Raw genomic sequence first — 17,530 nt, forward strand, 5'->3', positions numbered from 1 at the left:
AACCCTTTTGTATTTTGTTTCGGACATGTTTTGTCACATTATATCTTATGCACTACTTTCAGTCTTAATCCTTATGGTTATATAATTTATCCCATTAATATTGACAAGGTGTGGAAAGCACATATTTTATCATTTTAAATCAAAACCAAATTGGTTGAAAGTTGCATGGATATGGTTAATGATATATAGCTGCAAAATTTCAACTATCTAGTAATAAATCCAATGATTAATGCTACTTTTATTAACATTCCATTTCTGGTTTTCAGCAAGTTTCAAAGGTACTGTATCAATTATATATAAAACAAATAAAAAAAAAACTAAATATATAAGTACTTAAACTTTTCAGTAAAACACTATGTAAGTTATGTAATGATAATAAGTTAGATCATCGAAAATTAAGTCTTATGTTAGAAAGTCTTTCAATTTGTTCTAATTTGACTTATATTTAAAATTTTATGATATTTATAAATTTGTCATTGAAATTATCATAACAAATTGTCATTAGATTTTATAATTTTTAAAATACGTATGGTTAATATGCAGTATAATTCCATATTTTGTTGTTGTAAAGATATCATGTTCTCTCTATATCCTATTAAAGACCTAATTTAGAGCATGTGGCCAGATAATTTATTTTCTTAGTTTGAACATGTAATTCCTGTATATCTTGATTACGTATCTTCCATAAGTAAGGAATTTAATTAGTTATTCTAAATTTCTATAAAAAGATGTGTCAATTTTAATATATTGTTTCTAGGTGTCCATTCACTAAAGTTAATACAAACATTGTCATGTAAAATAATGAGAAAGATGAAAAAAAAAATATAGAGCAAATTCACTTGGGAGAATATAGAATAATAAAAAAATTATGTCTTTTGCAAAAGCCTAAATGTTAATAGAAACACAAGATATGAATCTTGGTGGTGGAGAGATTTGAAGAAGCTAGCTAGTACGGGTAGGAGTAATTAACACTACATGTCCTTTATGCAATGACAACAAAGAAGAAACCTGTAGCCATCTATTCATCTGTTGTAAAATAGCTCACTAAGTTTGGAACATGTGTGATAGATAGGATGGTGTGAACACAATGCACCATTATCAACCTAAGCATCACTTTCAACATTTTCACCTAATTGAATTGAATGGAAAAAGGAATATGGCTTGGAGGATAGTTTGGATATCAATCATTAAGAGCATATGAAGGCAAAGAAATAAAATGATCTTTAAACAAGGAAAGCTAGATGTCAAAAAAGTTTTTGTATGTATAATTAAAAACTTGGGAATGGTTTAGACACAAATTTTCTCATGTTACATTCTCTTATTTAAACTGGTACCAATGTCCATTGGAATGTATAAAAACTCTATGATGTCATGATTATGGTGAATAGAGAACAATTATGCATGTTATAGAATAACCATGTTTAGGTTAATGGAAAATGATATTGGATGAGTACATAAAGTGATTGAGTAGCATTACTAGTTTGTAGCGCAATATTTATCATAACTGAATTCTGAAGTTACATACTTGTTAGTAGGCTAAGGGTAAATCACAATAACTAGAATACATAAGTTGTTTTTTTTTCTTTTTGTTGTTCTTTGCTATCGTAGAACAGAAAAGAAAGGACATGACATAAGGAAGATTTAATAGAATCCTAGATTAAGCACTTAAACAATAGGTGTTGCCTTGGCAACCCACATATTGAGAGTTTCTATTGATTTTGTGTGCCAGAGGATGATAGTTCAAGTATAGGGAACACTACTACATTAGAATAATTATTATGCATTTAAACACTTAACCAAAATAGTAATTAGATTAAGTGCTAAATTATTGATATTTGCTTGTATTTGTTACTTGATGTCATACTCCCTTCGTTTTATTGGCACAATATTGTAGAATGTTGTAGTGTAAGTTCTGACTCTTGAAAATTATGTATATATCTTTTGTGTAAAGGTTGAAACACTCTAAGTGCTTCATTATTATATATATAAATTGCTGATAACAAAACATTAATATAAAATATATGTCTTTAATTTTTTCAATGATGATGATTCATAAGGGATTCTCATTAAAAAAATTATGATAGCAATTATGTAAGTGATAAATATAACTTTTTAAAGATATTTGTTATAAATTATTGAAATAATTCAATGATAATGACAATAGTTTCAAACAGTGACGGAACATGGACAATACATTCAAGGGTATCAAATTAGATTTTTATATATAAATTATTATTTTTAATTAAAAAAAAGTTTTTATTTTCTGTTCATTTCATCTCCTCAAAACAAGCATACATGATGGTAGAATCTAAAAAAATAAGATTATCACCTTTCACCTATTTAGAAAAAAATAAATTTGTCACCATCTAGTGATATTCAATAGACAAATTTTATCACATACAAGAGAAAAATAGATTACTTAAAAAAATATAGAAAATAAACTTACTCAAGAGGAAAAATTGATAAGTTCAAAATGTTTCTTAACTTCTTAATTTCATCGTGGTACAATTTGATTTTGAAAATGATGAGAGATTGAGAATGAAAAGGAGAAAGAAATAGAGGTAAAAGAGACAAAAACTCGAAAGAAAGAAGAAAGAGAGGAAGACTCATGTTTTTACATATTTTAAGAAAACTTTTTTAAAACTAATATATATATATATATATATATATATATATATATATATATATATATATATATATATATATATATATATATATATATATATATATATATATAATGAAAGGAGAACTATGTAGAAGATCATCCGTCCCTGGTTCTAAATATAATGTCGTGTGTTTTAACCTGTCCCTCAATGTCTATCTTTACTATCTTTTTGTGTTGCCTTTGTCAATTCTCTTTCTTGTTTATCTATCTCAAACATGTTTGCATCTTTGTCCATTGACATTCCTAATTTATTTACCACAAAACAATATTGTCCATTAACATCGATTATGTCACTTCTTTTTTTCTAATTTATTCTTGATGCACCGTGTGTTAGAACTTTTTCACGTGTTCGTGATTGCTCCTTACATCCTCTGCTACATAGTATGATGAGATGTGCAAACCATTCTTTATCAATTACTATACCAAATTGAGCACACACACAATAGTGAAATGGTACTTTGTATTAAAATCTTCCTTTAAAAATGTTCTTATAAACAGTAAAGTTTAAACACTACCTACATCGACTCTAGATAAGACATTATAATATATAAGTGAAGTACAAATTTTACTTTATAAGTCAGTTTTGTGGGATTGAGTTAAGTTTAAAGTCCACTTCTAACATGATATTATTATTCTAGCGAAATTTTTTGAACATTCTATTTCACCCCTATCAAATCACTAACGGATCACCCATTAAATTTTAGTCCCACTCAATGCAATCCTTACCTTACATCTACTTTTCACTTATATGAAAGATCATTTGTAGGGGTGGGCATGGATTGGATTTTTAATGATCCAATCCACATCCATTTTAGATCTAAATAATTGGATTAAATTTTTGACCAAAATCCATTTTTTTAGCAAAAGTAGTTTGGATTGTTTTAAAATCCATATCCAAATATTTAGATCAAGATTTAAATCCAATCCAAATATTTGGATAGAGTTCAAAATCCAGAATCCATTTTTTATAAAAGAAATTTAAGTTGAATTTTTTAAAACTTGTATCATTAAGGCCTGGATGCCCCGGATGGGCCTGACGACCCGGATGGGCCCAACGACCCGAACGAACCCGATGACCAGGACGACCCAAACGGGCCCGACAACCCGAACGAGTTTGACGACCTGGACGGGCCGGACAACCCGGACGGGCCCGACAACACGAATAGGCTCGACAACATGAACAGGCTGGATGACCCGAATGGGCCCGATGACCCGGACGGACCAGACGACCCGGACGAACCCGTCCAAACAGTCGGGCCCAATCGGGTAGTCGGGCAAGTTTGAGTCGTCAGGCTCGTCCGGATCGTCGAGCCCATCTGGGTCGTCGGGCAAGTACAGGTCGTCAGGCCAGTTCAGGTCGTCGGGCCCGTCCGGGTCGTAGGGCACATCCAGGACGTCGAGCCCGTCTGGGTCGTAGAGCACGTCCGGGTCGACGCGCCCGTTCGTGTAATCATGCCATCTGGGTCGTAAGGTCCGTGTAGGTCGTTAGGCTCGTCTGGGTCGTCGGGCCCCTTTGAGTCGTCTGAGTCGTCAGGTCTGCCTGGATTATCGGGCCCATCCGGGTCGTCTGGCTCGTTCGTGTCGTCGTGCCAATCCGGGTCGTAAGGTCCGTGTAGGTCGTCAAACTCGTCCGGGTGGCCGAGCCCGTCCAGGTCATCCGTCCCATTTGGGTCTTCGGGCCCGTTCGGATCGTTGGGCCCGTCCAGGTCTTTGGGCTTGCCTGACTCGTTCGGGTCTTTGGGTTGCCTGACCTGTTTTCGTCATTGGTCCTGCCTGGTCCGTTCGGGTCTTCAGGTCCGCATGACCCTATCGGGTCTTCGGGTCTGCCTGACCCGTTCGGGTCTTCGGGCCCGCCTTACCCGTTCGATACTTCGAGTTCGCCTGACTCGTTCGGGTCATCGGGCCCGCCTGACCTGTTCGGGTCTTTGGGTCTTCCTAATCCGTTCGGTTCTTCGAGCCCGCTTGACCCATTTTGGTCATCGGACCCGCTTGGCCCATTCGGGTCTTCGGGCCCACCTGGCTCATCAGGTCATTGGACCCGCCTGCCCCGTTCGGATCATCGGGCTCACTTGAATTTTTTGGATCGTTGGGCTCGATTAACTCGTTCGATTTGTTGGGCCCGCCTAGCCCGTTCATATCTTTAGGCCTACCCAACCTCTTATGGTCGTCGGGCCTGCCCGATCCGTATAGGTCGTCGAGCAAGGCCTGTCCATGTCTGAATTTAGCATACTCCATCTCAACCTTTAGTCTGACCCAACTAAAATTTTAAATTGAAAATTTGGATTGAATTTTTTGGATTATCCATATTTAAAAATCTTGATTTATAAAATGGATATCCAATCCATAAAATATATAAAATGTAGATTAGATTGAAATCCAGATCCATTAAATGGATTTTAAATGGATTGGATTTTTAATAAAATGGATTATAAATGGATTGGATTGGAGCAAAAGTAGATTGGATCAATAAAATTAGATTTTTTGCCCACCCCTAATCATTTGTTGTTTCTATCTCTTAAAATACTTTTATTCTTTGCTTTAGTGTCTAGTGTAATATACATCCACTTTTACAATGATATGTCATGTCATTTAGTTGTATAGTGATACAGAGTGTCTCGCATGTTATTAATCTAAAATTTGAGCTATTTAATTTCACAAATATTAAATTGTCATATATCTTTATAAGAATTATAAAAGAAATTGTGCATTTCATGCGACATAAGTAACATCAATCTTTATGTTTCATTATTGCTTTTCCAGCTTTTAATAATCTTCTATATGTTTTAATTTTAATTTGTCAACCTGCTTAATTTGTTAATTAATAATATTTATATTTTTAACATTTTAATTTTTTGTCAAAACATTAAAAAAATGCATATACACAATTAATATAAACTTAAATAATAAATTTATGTTTTCTATTTAAGTTTTAAATTTTAAATACAAAACAACGTTGTCACAATATTATTTAATCCTCAAAATTTGATTATATAAAATTTCATATTTTGCAAAAATTAGTATCACTAATTGTTTGGTCTGGTACACTTCTTTTCCTTTTTCTTCTTCTTCTTCTTCTTTCTTCATAGTGTCTCTGTTTCATAAGCAAATGAGAAATGAAAGGTCTGCTGAAGCTGAATCAAATGCTAGCAGACCTCACTCGCTCCAACCACCACACCCAATCCCTCACCCTCTTCGTTCTCGCCCACTCTTCCTTCACACCTGACCACTACACCCTCTCCGCCGCCCTCACCGCCGCCGCCAACGCGCGCCACACCACCTTCGGCCCCCAGCTCCATGCGCACGCAGTCCGAACAGGGCTCTGGGCCCACTCCCACGTCGCCAACTCCCTCCTCTCGCTCTACGCCAAGACCCACGACCTCGCCTCCGTCGAACGCGCGTTCACCGAAATCCGTTGCCCCGACGCGTATTCGTGGACTACGCTGCTCTCTGCCTGCGCCAAACTGGCCCCTGTTACCCATGCCCTTCAACTGTTCGACCAAATTCCCAAACGACACGTGGCTGTCTGGAACGCTGTCATTACCGGGTGTGCGGACAAGGGCCATGAAGGTCTTGCTTTTAACTTGTTCAGGTGATCAAAGTTAGGTTAGGAACTCGCTTTAGCGGTAAATTAAGTAATATCAACACTTTAGCTGGGAAATATATAAAAGGTATCATAAAAAATGCTAGAGGGCTTGTAAAAACAGAGGTTATTGTTCTACTTGGATCATATCTTTTTCAAAAAATTTAAATTTTACCAAGTTTACTCTAATCAGGAGATTTCATAAGAAGCTACTCTTCTATACTGTTTTTCTATTTACTCTTCATTCTTTTACAATTTTAGATTTTAATATAATTATTGATATATCTATTTTATTGTTAAGACTGAACTTGTTGGAATGTATTGTAAACAATGAAATTAAAACAGAGTCATTAAATAAGATGTCAAACCCGCCAATTTTTTTTATTTAAAAAGAAATATGCCAATAGTAGGTGATGTATTCAAAAAAGTGTGTTAGAGTGTATAACTAACCTTTCTCAGTAATATACATAGTCTAATAGTATGAAGTTTTTACACTCATTCTACTTGTCACGTTTGATAAGTTTTCTTTTCTTTTTTTTTCCTGTAACAATTATAAGAGTCGTGCTATAATGATTTTTTATTGGTTGAATTTAGAACTCTTTATACTAAAAAAGTGTAGAAGTTAAACTTCCTATGAAATTAACAAGTGATATTGCATCACATTCATTATTTGCTAGATTCAACTCCTCCAAATAACAATTCATTATTGATGAGAAAATTGGAAATAGATATTACATGCACATACATAATAAATCATGAATGTGTTGAAATATAAACATTAACAGCTGGAATTGTTTACTTTTTTTCTTACCTTTTTCTACCATTATCCTTTTACTTATCACCGAACGTGTGGATCAACTTGCACATAACTGTATCAGCGTAGTCAGTTGAATTTAACCCTATGTAGGCAACTCTATTAAATACATGGAGGGACAGTTTAGTTGCGCATAATAGTCCTACTGAATTGGGTAGGATTGCCTCGCACATGGAACATCTCTTTTGCCTAATATAAAAAGAAATCTTCCTCTTACTTTAATAATTTTTTTCTCATTTTTATTTAAAAGGTTAAAATTGAAAAAAGTGAATGTATGTGGCATGCCGTGATATTATTTGACTGGAAATATTGTGTTTCAGGGACATGCAAAATATGGGTGTTAAGGCTGATAAATACACTTTTGCCACCATGTTGAGTTTGTGCTCTTTGGAACTTTTGGATTATGGAAGGCACGTGCATTCGGTGGTTATCAAAAGTGGTTTTTTGGGTTGGACTTCTGTGGTTAATTCTTTGATCACTATGTATTTTAAGTGTGGGTGTGTTGTGGATGCTTGTGAGGTGTTTGAGGAAGCAGAAGAAGGTGGCACGTGTGATTATGTTACGTATAATGCAATGATAGATGGTTTTGCAAGTGAGGAGAGAAGTGAGGATGCATTTTTGATGTTCAGAGACATGCAAAAGGGTTGTTTTGGCCCAACGGAAGTTACCTTTGTGAGTGTCATGAGTTCCTGTTCATGTTTAAGAGCTGGTTGTCAAGCGCAGGCTCAAGCTATCAAGATGGGTCTTATTGGTTGTGTTGCTGTGAGCAATGCAATGCTGACAATGTATTCTGGGTTTGGGGAGGTTTATGAGGTTCGAGATATTTTTGAGCGAATGGGAGAAAGGGATGTTGTTTCATGGAACATAATGGTTTCAACGCTTTTACAAGAAAATCTCGAAGAAGAAGCAATTTTGAGCTATTTGAAAATGAGGAGGGAGGGAATTGAACCAGACGAGTATACTTATGGAAGTTTGCTGGTTGCTACAGATTCCTTGCAAGTTGTGGAGATGATCCACTCCCTTCTATGCAAAAGTGGGCTTGGTAAAATTGAAGTTTTGAATGTGTTAGTTTCTGCATACTGCAGACATAGGAAGATGAACTGTGCATTTCAAATCTTCTCTGCTGTTCCCTATAAAAATTTAATATCTTGGAACAGTATCATATCTGGGTTTTTGATGAATGGACGTCCTTTACAAGGGCTAGAACAATTCTCTGCGTTACTTCGTGCACAAATCAAGCCAAATGCCTATTCCCTCAGTCTTGTTCTGAGCATTTGTTCTGGCATGTCAGCCATGAGTCATGGGAAACAGATTCATTGTTACATACTAAGACATGCTTTTTCTTCAGAAGTTTCTTTGGGTAATGCCTTGGTCACAATGTATGCCAAATGTGGATCTTTGGATGGGGCTTTGAGAGTATTTGGTGCAATGGTGGAAAGAGATACAATCTCTTGGAATGCTATAATATCTGCTTATGCACAGCATGGACGAGGAAAAGAAGCTGTGTCCTGTTTTGAGGCAATGCAGACCACACCTGGAATCAGACCAGACCAGGCTACCTTTACTTCAGTTCTTTCTGCTTGCAGCCATGCAGGTTTGGTCGATGACGGTGCCTGTATTTTCTATACAATGGTAAAAGTTTATGGAATTTTGCCAAGTGTGGATCATTTTTCTTGCTTAGTTGATCTGCTAGGTCGCAATGGATACCTTGATGAGGCAGAGACCGTTATTAAAGATGGATATTTGGGAGCACATTCTAATATGTGCTGGTCAATGTTTAGTGCTTGTGCAGCTCATGGTAATTTAAAGCTAGGAAGAGCAGTTGCCAGACTTCTTCTGGAAAGAGAGAATGACAATCCATCAGTTTATGTGCTCTTATCAAATATCTGTGCAGCAGCAGGTCAGTGGGAAGAAGCAGCTAATGTTAGAGATATGATTAGTGATTTCGGGACAACAAAGCAGCCTGGCTGCAGTTGGATCAGAACCTAAGAGCTACTGGTTATATGTTCTTGCAAATGTATAAGCACGACCTGAATGTGATGGAGGTCCTACACAGAGTTCAATTTTGAATAAACTTGGGCATAGTGTATGATGTGATATGCAAGAAAGTGGAATTCAAATTCTAGCAGAAAATTTGCTATTAGTATCCCCGGGCATGTAGTTTCCAATATTTATTTTCTCCAATTGAAGGTAAAAAGGGCCAAAGTTGAGGTATTTTCTACGTAAAGACGGTGCTTAGAGGAGCTGAAAGTAAGATGAGGTTGTAGACTGGTATTCAAAGAACTGGGTGGACGAGCAATGGGAGCTCCTAAGGGATTTTGGGCTTCTTTGTGGAGCTTTAGGTGCACAGTGACTTTCTTCATCGGTCTACGGCTTCCAGGCAACAGTAAAGGTAAATGTCATTGATTATGAGTCTATTGTCATTGATTATGAGTCTATTCTTCTGTGTTCTTTGGTCTAGTTTTTGGTATATCTTTATTGGGAAATACACCATGAACACTAAAGATGGAATTTATTGAGATTACTGTACAAAATACCACACTGTGATAGTAGACTTGTTTTCTTTTGTGTTGCTTTGATATACAATAATAGACCACAGGGTGATATTGAGGAGTTTGAAGCAATCCATCCATAAGGGATCCGATTCCGGAGAATGATCCGATTGATCTGTACAAGGAATGCAAGGGTAATGTGATCAGGTAAAAACATTGTGTTGAGCAAGAACCTTTTGTTGGGTAAAGGATTTCAGCCTGACCTCTGGAGTAACCTCCCTTTGCAGACTATTCTGTTCTACTCTTTGTTCAGATCCTAAATTTGACTCACCCAAAACAAGGATATTCTTGTAACACCAAATCAATCAATCAATCATTTGATCTAGACGTAGGTTTCACTGTTAGAAAAGGAAAATAAATTTTTGCTAATGTGAGATAGATCTGAGTCCATACCATAATTGGGAGACCATTCAGTTATATCAGTGAAGAGAGATTGTGCATACTAAAATAGACAATATTTTTTGTTTTGTTGCTCAACATTCATCTTGATACCTATTTTCTCTTTTCTCCATTTCTGTGGGAGAACTAAATGAGGCAAGAGCCTACAAGAGATGGGCACAGAAAATATTAGAAACAAAGCCACCAACTAGTCCCTCAAGAAGACAGGCAAAGTAAGTTTATCTGCAAGGTTTAGGAATATTCAATGTTTAAATCTTCAAGAGATCATCAAATATGCAATTGGAAACAAATTATCTACATGAAGAGGAGAGGGGGAGGAGCAAAAGGACCATGACACTGTCCATCAGGTACAGAGACACATCCAAAAGATCTGACAAGTTTATGGATCCTGCTTTCTTGGTCAGTCATAATGAGAAGTCTGCCAATGGGTTTGATAGAACGGAAGTTGTTGACGTATGCATCATTTTTATACAGCTTGTTTTGTTTTAAACGGAAGGATTCTCAGCATCTCAGCAACGTTTTAACCAAATTCAGAAAGCTTGGCTTTTGTTGCAGGACTTTGCTAGGGACAAGAGTCAAGGTAGGGTTTAAGACACTGCAAAATTTGTCTGTGAACCTCTGTTATGTGATGTCACTCATTTTAGAGTCTTGAGCAAGAGGCTGTGACTGTTGAGAAGGGGATTAAAGTAGCCAAAGAGATACCTAAGGCTCTGCTATTGAGTTTGTTGTTTCCTTGAGGCATGGTAACTTTGGAGCACAGTTAGACTTCTACACTAAAAGTGGTGAGTCTGGACATTCACACTATCAAAGATTACATGGACAGTCAATCCTTAGATGAAGATGCTTGACCAAGACCCTTTTTTTTTCTCTCTATATTTTTTTTCTGACCCTTGTAATAGTCTTTATGAAGATTAATAATTGGATGAGGATGAGTGAATCATTATCACAGTAAACTTTTACTGATTTCTATATCATTTTTAATATGTTATTGTTATTTTTTTATAATTTAAATTATATGTCCATGTTTAGACATATAACAACAACAAATGAAATTTTTTCAAAAGCTACAGTAAGCAGTAGTTAGCTCGATGTTCATGTAGCCAAATTTAGCACTGGTCTGATTGACATTAAGATTATTATTTTTTTTTTTTTTAAATAGACATAGACCAAACGTAAATGGTTGATGATAAAGTATAGCTTCAACCAAATTAAGGTTAATTATGCTAAAGTTGAATGTAATGTAAACATTTTGTAGTTTAAACTTTTGTGTGATGATAAAGGGATAGTTTTCTTGTAGTAATTTGAAGAAATTAAAATATGGTATGCTTGCTCTCTTATCCAAACAGGTAGAACAAACAGGTAGAATAGCACTAGAAACTATTTAGTCAAAGAGATTCAAAATGAAGTCGCCTAAATAAGCTAAGAAGTGGGAATAATTTTAATTTTTTTTTCTTACTCCTCCGTGCATATAACCTTTCTTTCTAGTTATTTATTAATAATTTATCGAAGAGTTCAACATTTTCCTTACAAGAATCCTAAGTAGCATTAGAAAATTGTTTTCACCATAAATTACATGTGTGTGAAACATAGGTTATGAGTCATATACAGAGAGAGATAAATTAGTATTTGTTTTTAATAAACTAACTATCAAAGTGTTTTTATAATATTTTCTTAAATTATGGAAGTGTTGAAGTAAAAATATACTTATGGTTTCCATCAAATAAAAAGGCTAAAATTGTTGTTAAAAAATAGTAAAACCAGTATATGACTCAGTCAAGTTAGTTTCACAAAACTAATAAATTATAATTTAAACTTTTAAAAAAGTTAAACTTATTGTTATTAATAAATATTGATGTACATCATTAAAATTTTAGTTTAAATATGATACATATATTATGTTTAAATATTTTTATATATATTTCAAATATATATTATAAATTCATTTTTTTACATTTTGTATTATAAAATTACAGTATGATATCTTGTTTAAATTATTAAAACACATTCATTAATTGCAATTGGGTTTGTCTAAATGGGATTGAACATTTTTTATACATAAAACAGGTCCCCAGCGGGGGAAAAGACTGAGACCACAAGAGAAAGGCGGGAACAAATTGACTAAATCTCAATTTTTCTAGTTATTTTTATTTCTTTCTTTATTTATACTTATAAAATTCATTTCACATCAAACCGAATATCTATATCATAACCTTAAACAAAATGGGGAAGAAGAAGAGAAGTAGGGTTTCTGATGATGATGAGGGATTCGAAACCCACTCTTCTGATCACAACGAGAACACCCTCTATCAGGTACTTCACATTATCTTAACGCTTCAGTCTTTATCACTTAGCAAATCGTATTATTGTACCTATTTTTTCTTATTTTATTTCATCTTATATGAGTAGCGATGAGTTTTGTTTTTCCTTTTTCAGTTTGACACATAGTCTTATCAGGGTTCAATTCTTAAACCTCTAGGTTGTGTTTGTTGGGATTTTGTATTATATATTTTACATTTTTTGGTGTATTTCGATTGGGACTTTGAAGAGAGATTGTTCTGGTGCTAATGGTGTTTGTCTTTGCAGTGAATAATGATTGAATATAATGTTGTTAGTTGAAAAACCATTGTAACATCTTTTTCCTTTGTCTCATACTTATTTATCCATTGAGTTCCATACAACAACTTAGATTGATTTTACTGGTCTGAGTGGAAGGATATGGGATCATTAGACATGTAGTTGAAGTTTTGAACTAATTTTCAGATACTAGTCTCTTTTCTTCTTCTTTTTTTGTAAGGATATACCAAGAACCATGGAAATAAGGGATGCTAGACAACACACTCTTAAATTCTCTCCAGTATTGGCTGAAACTTATTGTAAATAACAATTATGTGGATCTCCTTCTGCATTCAATGAGTCTCACTTATGATTTACATAGTATCAGTACGTCTTATACAGTAGTGGTGAGTGTGAATGAACTTTCATTCACTAATTTTGTCCTTTTTGATAACTTTTAAAAGATTTAGAGAGGATGTTAATAGCAATCTTTGGAAAATAATTACCTGAATGTCCCTTGACATAGGAATTTAAGGATCACAACTGCACAGTCACGTTCATTTTGCTCCTCCCTTAGTATAGACAATTGGTTTGATGTCTTTGGGACAAGAGAATAAAATTTCCTATGTACTCATCTTTACAAAAGAAGAAATCAGTATTTCCAGTGTTTCCTATTCTCTTGCGCATTTGACACACTTAAGCTCATGGGCATTCTTCAAATTATTGTTCTATTCTTGGTGCTAATGAACAAGGATGTTTTGGTTAGTGACCTTTTGCTTGATTTTTCTGTTAGGTTCTTGGTGTGGAGCCAACAGCATCTCAACAGGAAATAAAGAAGGCATACCACAAGTTGGCATTGAGGCTGCATCCTGATAAGAACCCTGGTGATGAGGTGTTTTGCCTAACCATTCCGGCTGTTCTAATTGATTTACTAAAATAATAGATATCTTTAGGTTGTAATTGGTCATCTTTTACAGGAAGCTAAAGCTAAGTTTCAACAATTACAACATGTTTTCTCAATTCTTGGGGATGAAGAAAAGCGGGCTGTTTATGATCAGACTGGTTGTGTTGATGATGCCGTAAGTGTTTCAGTAAAGTCATAATATAATTGATTTGTAATTTGCAATGTTTGAATAGGTTGTTTATATGTAAAATTTCCAACTCACTGGAGATTTTGGAGGAAATTGTTCTCTCAATATAACAATATCACTGTATAACACTACAACAAAATGAAAGATTGGAATTTCAGGATACTTTAGCATTGTTCTGGATATATACAACTTAACTTCTTACTATTTCTGAAAAAAACAGGAGCTTGCAGGGGAAGTTGTTCAGAATCTCAAAGAATATTTCAAAGCAATGTACAAGAAGGTACATGTTTTAGTATATGATCCCTTTTCTTCAGTATCCATTGTGGTATACTTGTTTCCATCTATGTAGTTTTGTAATATTTGTCAATAGGTCACTGAAGCTGATATTGAGGAGTTTGAAGCAAACTATAGGGGATCTGATTCCGAGAAAAATGATTTGATTAACCTCTACAAGAAGTACAAGGGTAAAATGGATAGGTAAAAAGACATTGTGATTAGCAAGAACGTTATGTCAGGTAAAGGACTTCAGCTTGATAACTGGTAAACTTCCCTCCCTTTGCAGGTTATTCTGTTCAATGCTTTGTTCAGATCCTAAACTTGATTCGCACCGATTCAAGGATATTCTTGATGAGACTATAGCTGCTGGTAAGAATATCACTATCTATATTTTGTCCAAGTTTATACCAGACGTCTGATCTAGACGTGGGTTTCACTGATAGAAAAGAACTGTATTGAATTTTGAATATCTGGGATGGATTTTGAAGTTGATAACATGGAGACTATGCAGTCACCTTTATTTTAAGCAGAGATATTCAGCATATTAATACAGACAAATATTTTACACGGGTTGTTCATTTTCCTTGGTGCTTGTTCTCCTCTCTTCGTTCATGTAGGAGAACTAAAGGAAACAAAAGCCTACAAGAAATGGGCAAAAAAAATATCAGAAACCAAACCACCTACCAGTCCCGTAAGAAGGCAGGCAAAGTAAGTTTATCAGCAGGGTTGATTTTATCTTTTTCTGTTGCGCTGTAACTTAGGCATACTGATGTTTAAATCTTCTGCAGATCATCAAAGGAACAATCAGAAACAGATCTGTGTGCCATCATATCACAGCGTCAACATGAGAGGAAAAACCGCCTTAATTCTATGTTCTCATCTCTAATTTCAAAGTATGGTGGGGATCAAATGCCAGAACCCTCTGAAGAGGAATTTGAAGCTACACAGAGAAAACTGGAAAAGCGTAGGTCCTCAAAAAAGTCAAAGCAAAGATAACCAATTCATTGTTTGTGAAAATTCTTCTTTTCTGCTGAAGGATAGTTAATTTGTGGCTGGTTACTGTCAATGCTGCAACATCAGGAACTTTCCTAAAAGTGTTAGGCTTTTATGTTCATCAACTATCAGTTTTCTCTGTTTCAATTTTATCACTATTTGATTTAAATGACACATCCATTAACTTCTTCAACATTCTCAGAAAAATTTTGTGCATTAAAACAACAGGGTCTAAAAGCTAGTTTTTGATTCGGTACCCCAGGATAATTTAGTGACGTATGACATGGTGATTGTTTCATTGTATATGATATTGCATCTTCAGGAATATTATAACCGGAATGATATTCTTAGACATATCTAAAATTGTGTTTTCATGGAAAGAGAAAATATCCTAAAATTTATTTTATAACCTAATAAATATTTTTACTTTCATATGTTTGAAAATGCAAAAAAAGAAAAATATCAGTTGAATAATTGCTTCCCTAAGTTTGTTTTATGCTCTGCCAACTGGAAGTTTGAATGCATTATGGGCTTACATGAATTTGCCATTTAGTGGTGCAATTTTTTTATTTCATCAATATGTTTTTCAGGAGATAATCTTGTTCAAATAGGATGATATAATTGAGTAATAAAAGATTCTTCTAGTATTCAATATAATTGTATGTTAAAGATTTAAATTTCACTAACCCAAATTTGTGTTTTTTGATCTAAATGCTTTGATGTAGCTAAAAAGTGCAGAACTCTAATACATTATGGATTAATCTATTTGCTTATTATTTTTGAAACACATGCACATAGAGGTGAAGTGCTGGGGTGATAAAGGCATTCCTTTCTAGATAGAAAAGATGGAAGCAATTATTTGATACATGCATGTGATGTGTTTGATATCATGTGTGCATTAATTATTTGCTGACCGTTATTGATTCATTCTAATTCATAAGTATGAATGTCTTTCATGCATCATGCGATCATGTCATGTGACATTGTTGAACCTGTTTGCTCTTTTTTCTTTCTTTCTTACCACTCAATTGTCACTAGAGTTTTTATTGGGTTTTTAAATCTTGACATTGTAAAGATGTGTGATTATAACCACATCTTTTTCTGTATTTATTTTTAATTTCATTAGAAGTCATAGTCAAATGAAGATTTTAGGACTTTTCTACTAAAAAATTAAATGTGATTATCATGATGCATTTTTATGTTTGAATATATTATGTTAGTTTTGAAAGTAAACACAACCATTGAAAAACAAAATAATTTAAAATATGCTTAAAAGCTAAACAATTAAAGTGTAAAAGATATAAAAACAGAGGAGTGTTTTCAATTACAACTCCTTTATAATAAAATACTCTTTCAAGCACAATTTACCAACTTTCATAATTTTTTAAAAGATATTATTTTTATAATATAAATAGATAAATTTCATCTATTGGTGAGAAAAAAATCTGTCATGACAACTTACATGAATTTGCCATTTGAGTGAAAAACATTGTGGACTTGTTATTCTTAACTAGTAGATGTCATGTCATATCACACTGGCTAGATTCCTGCTGATTTTGGAAATTAGATAAAAATAAATAAATAATAAAAGGTCAAATAATACTCGTTCATAAGAATGTCTTATTTGTGGGTTTTCGTTTATTTTAAAATATTTTTGAGCAATTTTTTTAAAATATTTAAGATTTGTTTGGTTACTTTTTTATTTATTTGTTTGAAAAGCTTTTTTATTTATTTGTTTAATAAAATTAAAAAGTCTCTTCCAAAATAATCATATAATAATCAAAAGTTATACTAAAAAGCAACAGTTGTACAAGCTCATGGTACTGTTCACACATTATTTGTGAAAACTTATACTAAAAAGTGTTTTTAACTTAAATGATTCTTAATGTAACGGTCCTAATTTTAACATTTTAGTAATTAGAATTAAATTTACTTTCCTTACTGTTCTTAAACTAAAAAACTCTATATTTTAAAAAGGTGATCAACAGAATTCATAATAAAAAATTGTGAACTAAGAACTTAATATAGTTTTTCAAGAGGTTATAAAAATAAAATAACATCTAATATATTTCTATACTACTCCGTTAGTTATCCATTCCAGCTCTAGTGTTACTATCTTTATTAGCTTCTATATCTACTCTCATATTCAAAATATGATTATGGCAAAAGAAAAAAAATAAAAAACGCACATAATTGCAAGGACAAACTAATTATCACATAACTAAAATCTAATTCAAAAATTCTATAATTTTCACACACAAAAAAATTGTCAAAATAAATCCTTTGGATGTATAAAATAAAGATCAATCAAGTATTAAACTAAAGAGTAATAGTTAGACTCAGTCTTTTGGAAGAAGACTAGTGTATTGAATGAACTCATAAGACTTTGCATCTGTCATACTATCCTTCATCTCTTTTTTTTTTTATAATTTTTTATCACGGGTAATTCATACATTTCACCCGTACTGATAGGGTTAACTTCACTAGCTTCATAAGTATGATCCTCTTTTGTATCATACTGTCTGCAAAGTGAAGTCTCCTTTGACTTTCACTACCTAATTATCTTCCTCTATGTAAGGATAGTTCCACATAACAAATACCTTTCAA

The 17,530-nt window shown here is 33.8% G+C and overlaps 2 protein-coding genes across 6 annotated transcripts; both read left to right on the plus strand.

Annotated features, from left to right (window-relative positions):
• The first annotated feature begins 5,699 nt into the window (after positions 1–5,699).
• Positions 5,700–10,984, plus strand: LOC114191989 (Tetratricopeptide repeat (TPR)-like superfamily protein). 5 transcript variants are annotated; one of them, XR_003606047.2, is made up of 3 exons: positions 5,700–6,254; positions 7,380–10,463; positions 10,566–10,984. XR_003606047.2 is itself a non-coding variant. In XM_028081484.2 (2 exons), exons 1-2 carry the CDS (start codon positions 5,779–5,781, stop codon positions 9,046–9,048), a joined length of 2,145 nt encoding a protein of 714 aa, XP_027937285.2. In that variant the 5' UTR covers positions 5,700–5,778; the 3' UTR covers positions 9,049–10,984. The 5 variants fall into 5 exon arrangements, 1 of the variants encoding a protein (XP_027937285.2); XR_003606044.2 differs by having other exon boundaries at positions 7,380–9,451; positions 9,652–10,984; XR_003606045.2 differs by having other exon boundaries at positions 7,380–9,451; positions 9,659–10,984.
• A 1,133-nt stretch (positions 10,985–12,117) lies between these two features.
• On the plus strand, positions 12,118–15,092 carry LOC114190365 (chaperone protein dnaJ 6-like). Its single transcript, XM_028079215.2, has 8 exons — positions 12,118–12,320; positions 13,357–13,455; positions 13,541–13,642; positions 13,875–13,934; positions 14,025–14,131; positions 14,217–14,299; positions 14,548–14,638; positions 14,719–15,092. Exons 1-8 carry the CDS (start codon positions 12,231–12,233, stop codon positions 14,924–14,926), a joined length of 840 nt encoding a protein of 279 aa, XP_027935016.1. The 5' UTR covers positions 12,118–12,230; the 3' UTR covers positions 14,927–15,092.
• The last annotated feature ends 2,438 nt before the right edge of the window (positions 15,093–17,530 follow it).

The sequence above is a fragment of the Vigna unguiculata genome, chromosome 7 (assembly GCF_037176805.1).
Source record: "Vigna unguiculata cultivar grain cowpea cultivar isolate G323 ecotype 2 chromosome 7, ASM3717680v1, whole genome shotgun sequence".
Taxonomy (NCBI): Eukaryota; Viridiplantae; Streptophyta; class Magnoliopsida; order Fabales; family Fabaceae; genus Vigna; species Vigna unguiculata.

Coding starts and splice junctions, on each gene's coding strand:
- LOC114191989 (XM_028081484.2), top strand. CDS start 5,779: ATGAAAGGTCTGCTGAAGCTGAATCAAATGCTAGCAGACCTCACTCGC. Junction 6,255..7,379: donor CTTGCTTTTAACTTGTTCAG/GTGATCAAAGTT, acceptor ATTGTGTTTCAG/GGACATGCAAAATATGGGTG.
- LOC114190365 (XM_028079215.2), top strand. CDS start 12,231: ATGGGGAAGAAGAAGAGAAGTAGGGTTTCTGATGATGATGAGGGATTC. Junction 12,321..13,356: donor ACGAGAACACCCTCTATCAG/GTACTTCACATT, acceptor TTTTTCTGTTAG/GTTCTTGGTGTGGAGCCAAC. Junction 13,456..13,540: donor ATAAGAACCCTGGTGATGAG/GTGTTTTGCCTA, acceptor CATCTTTTACAG/GAAGCTAAAGCTAAGTTTCA.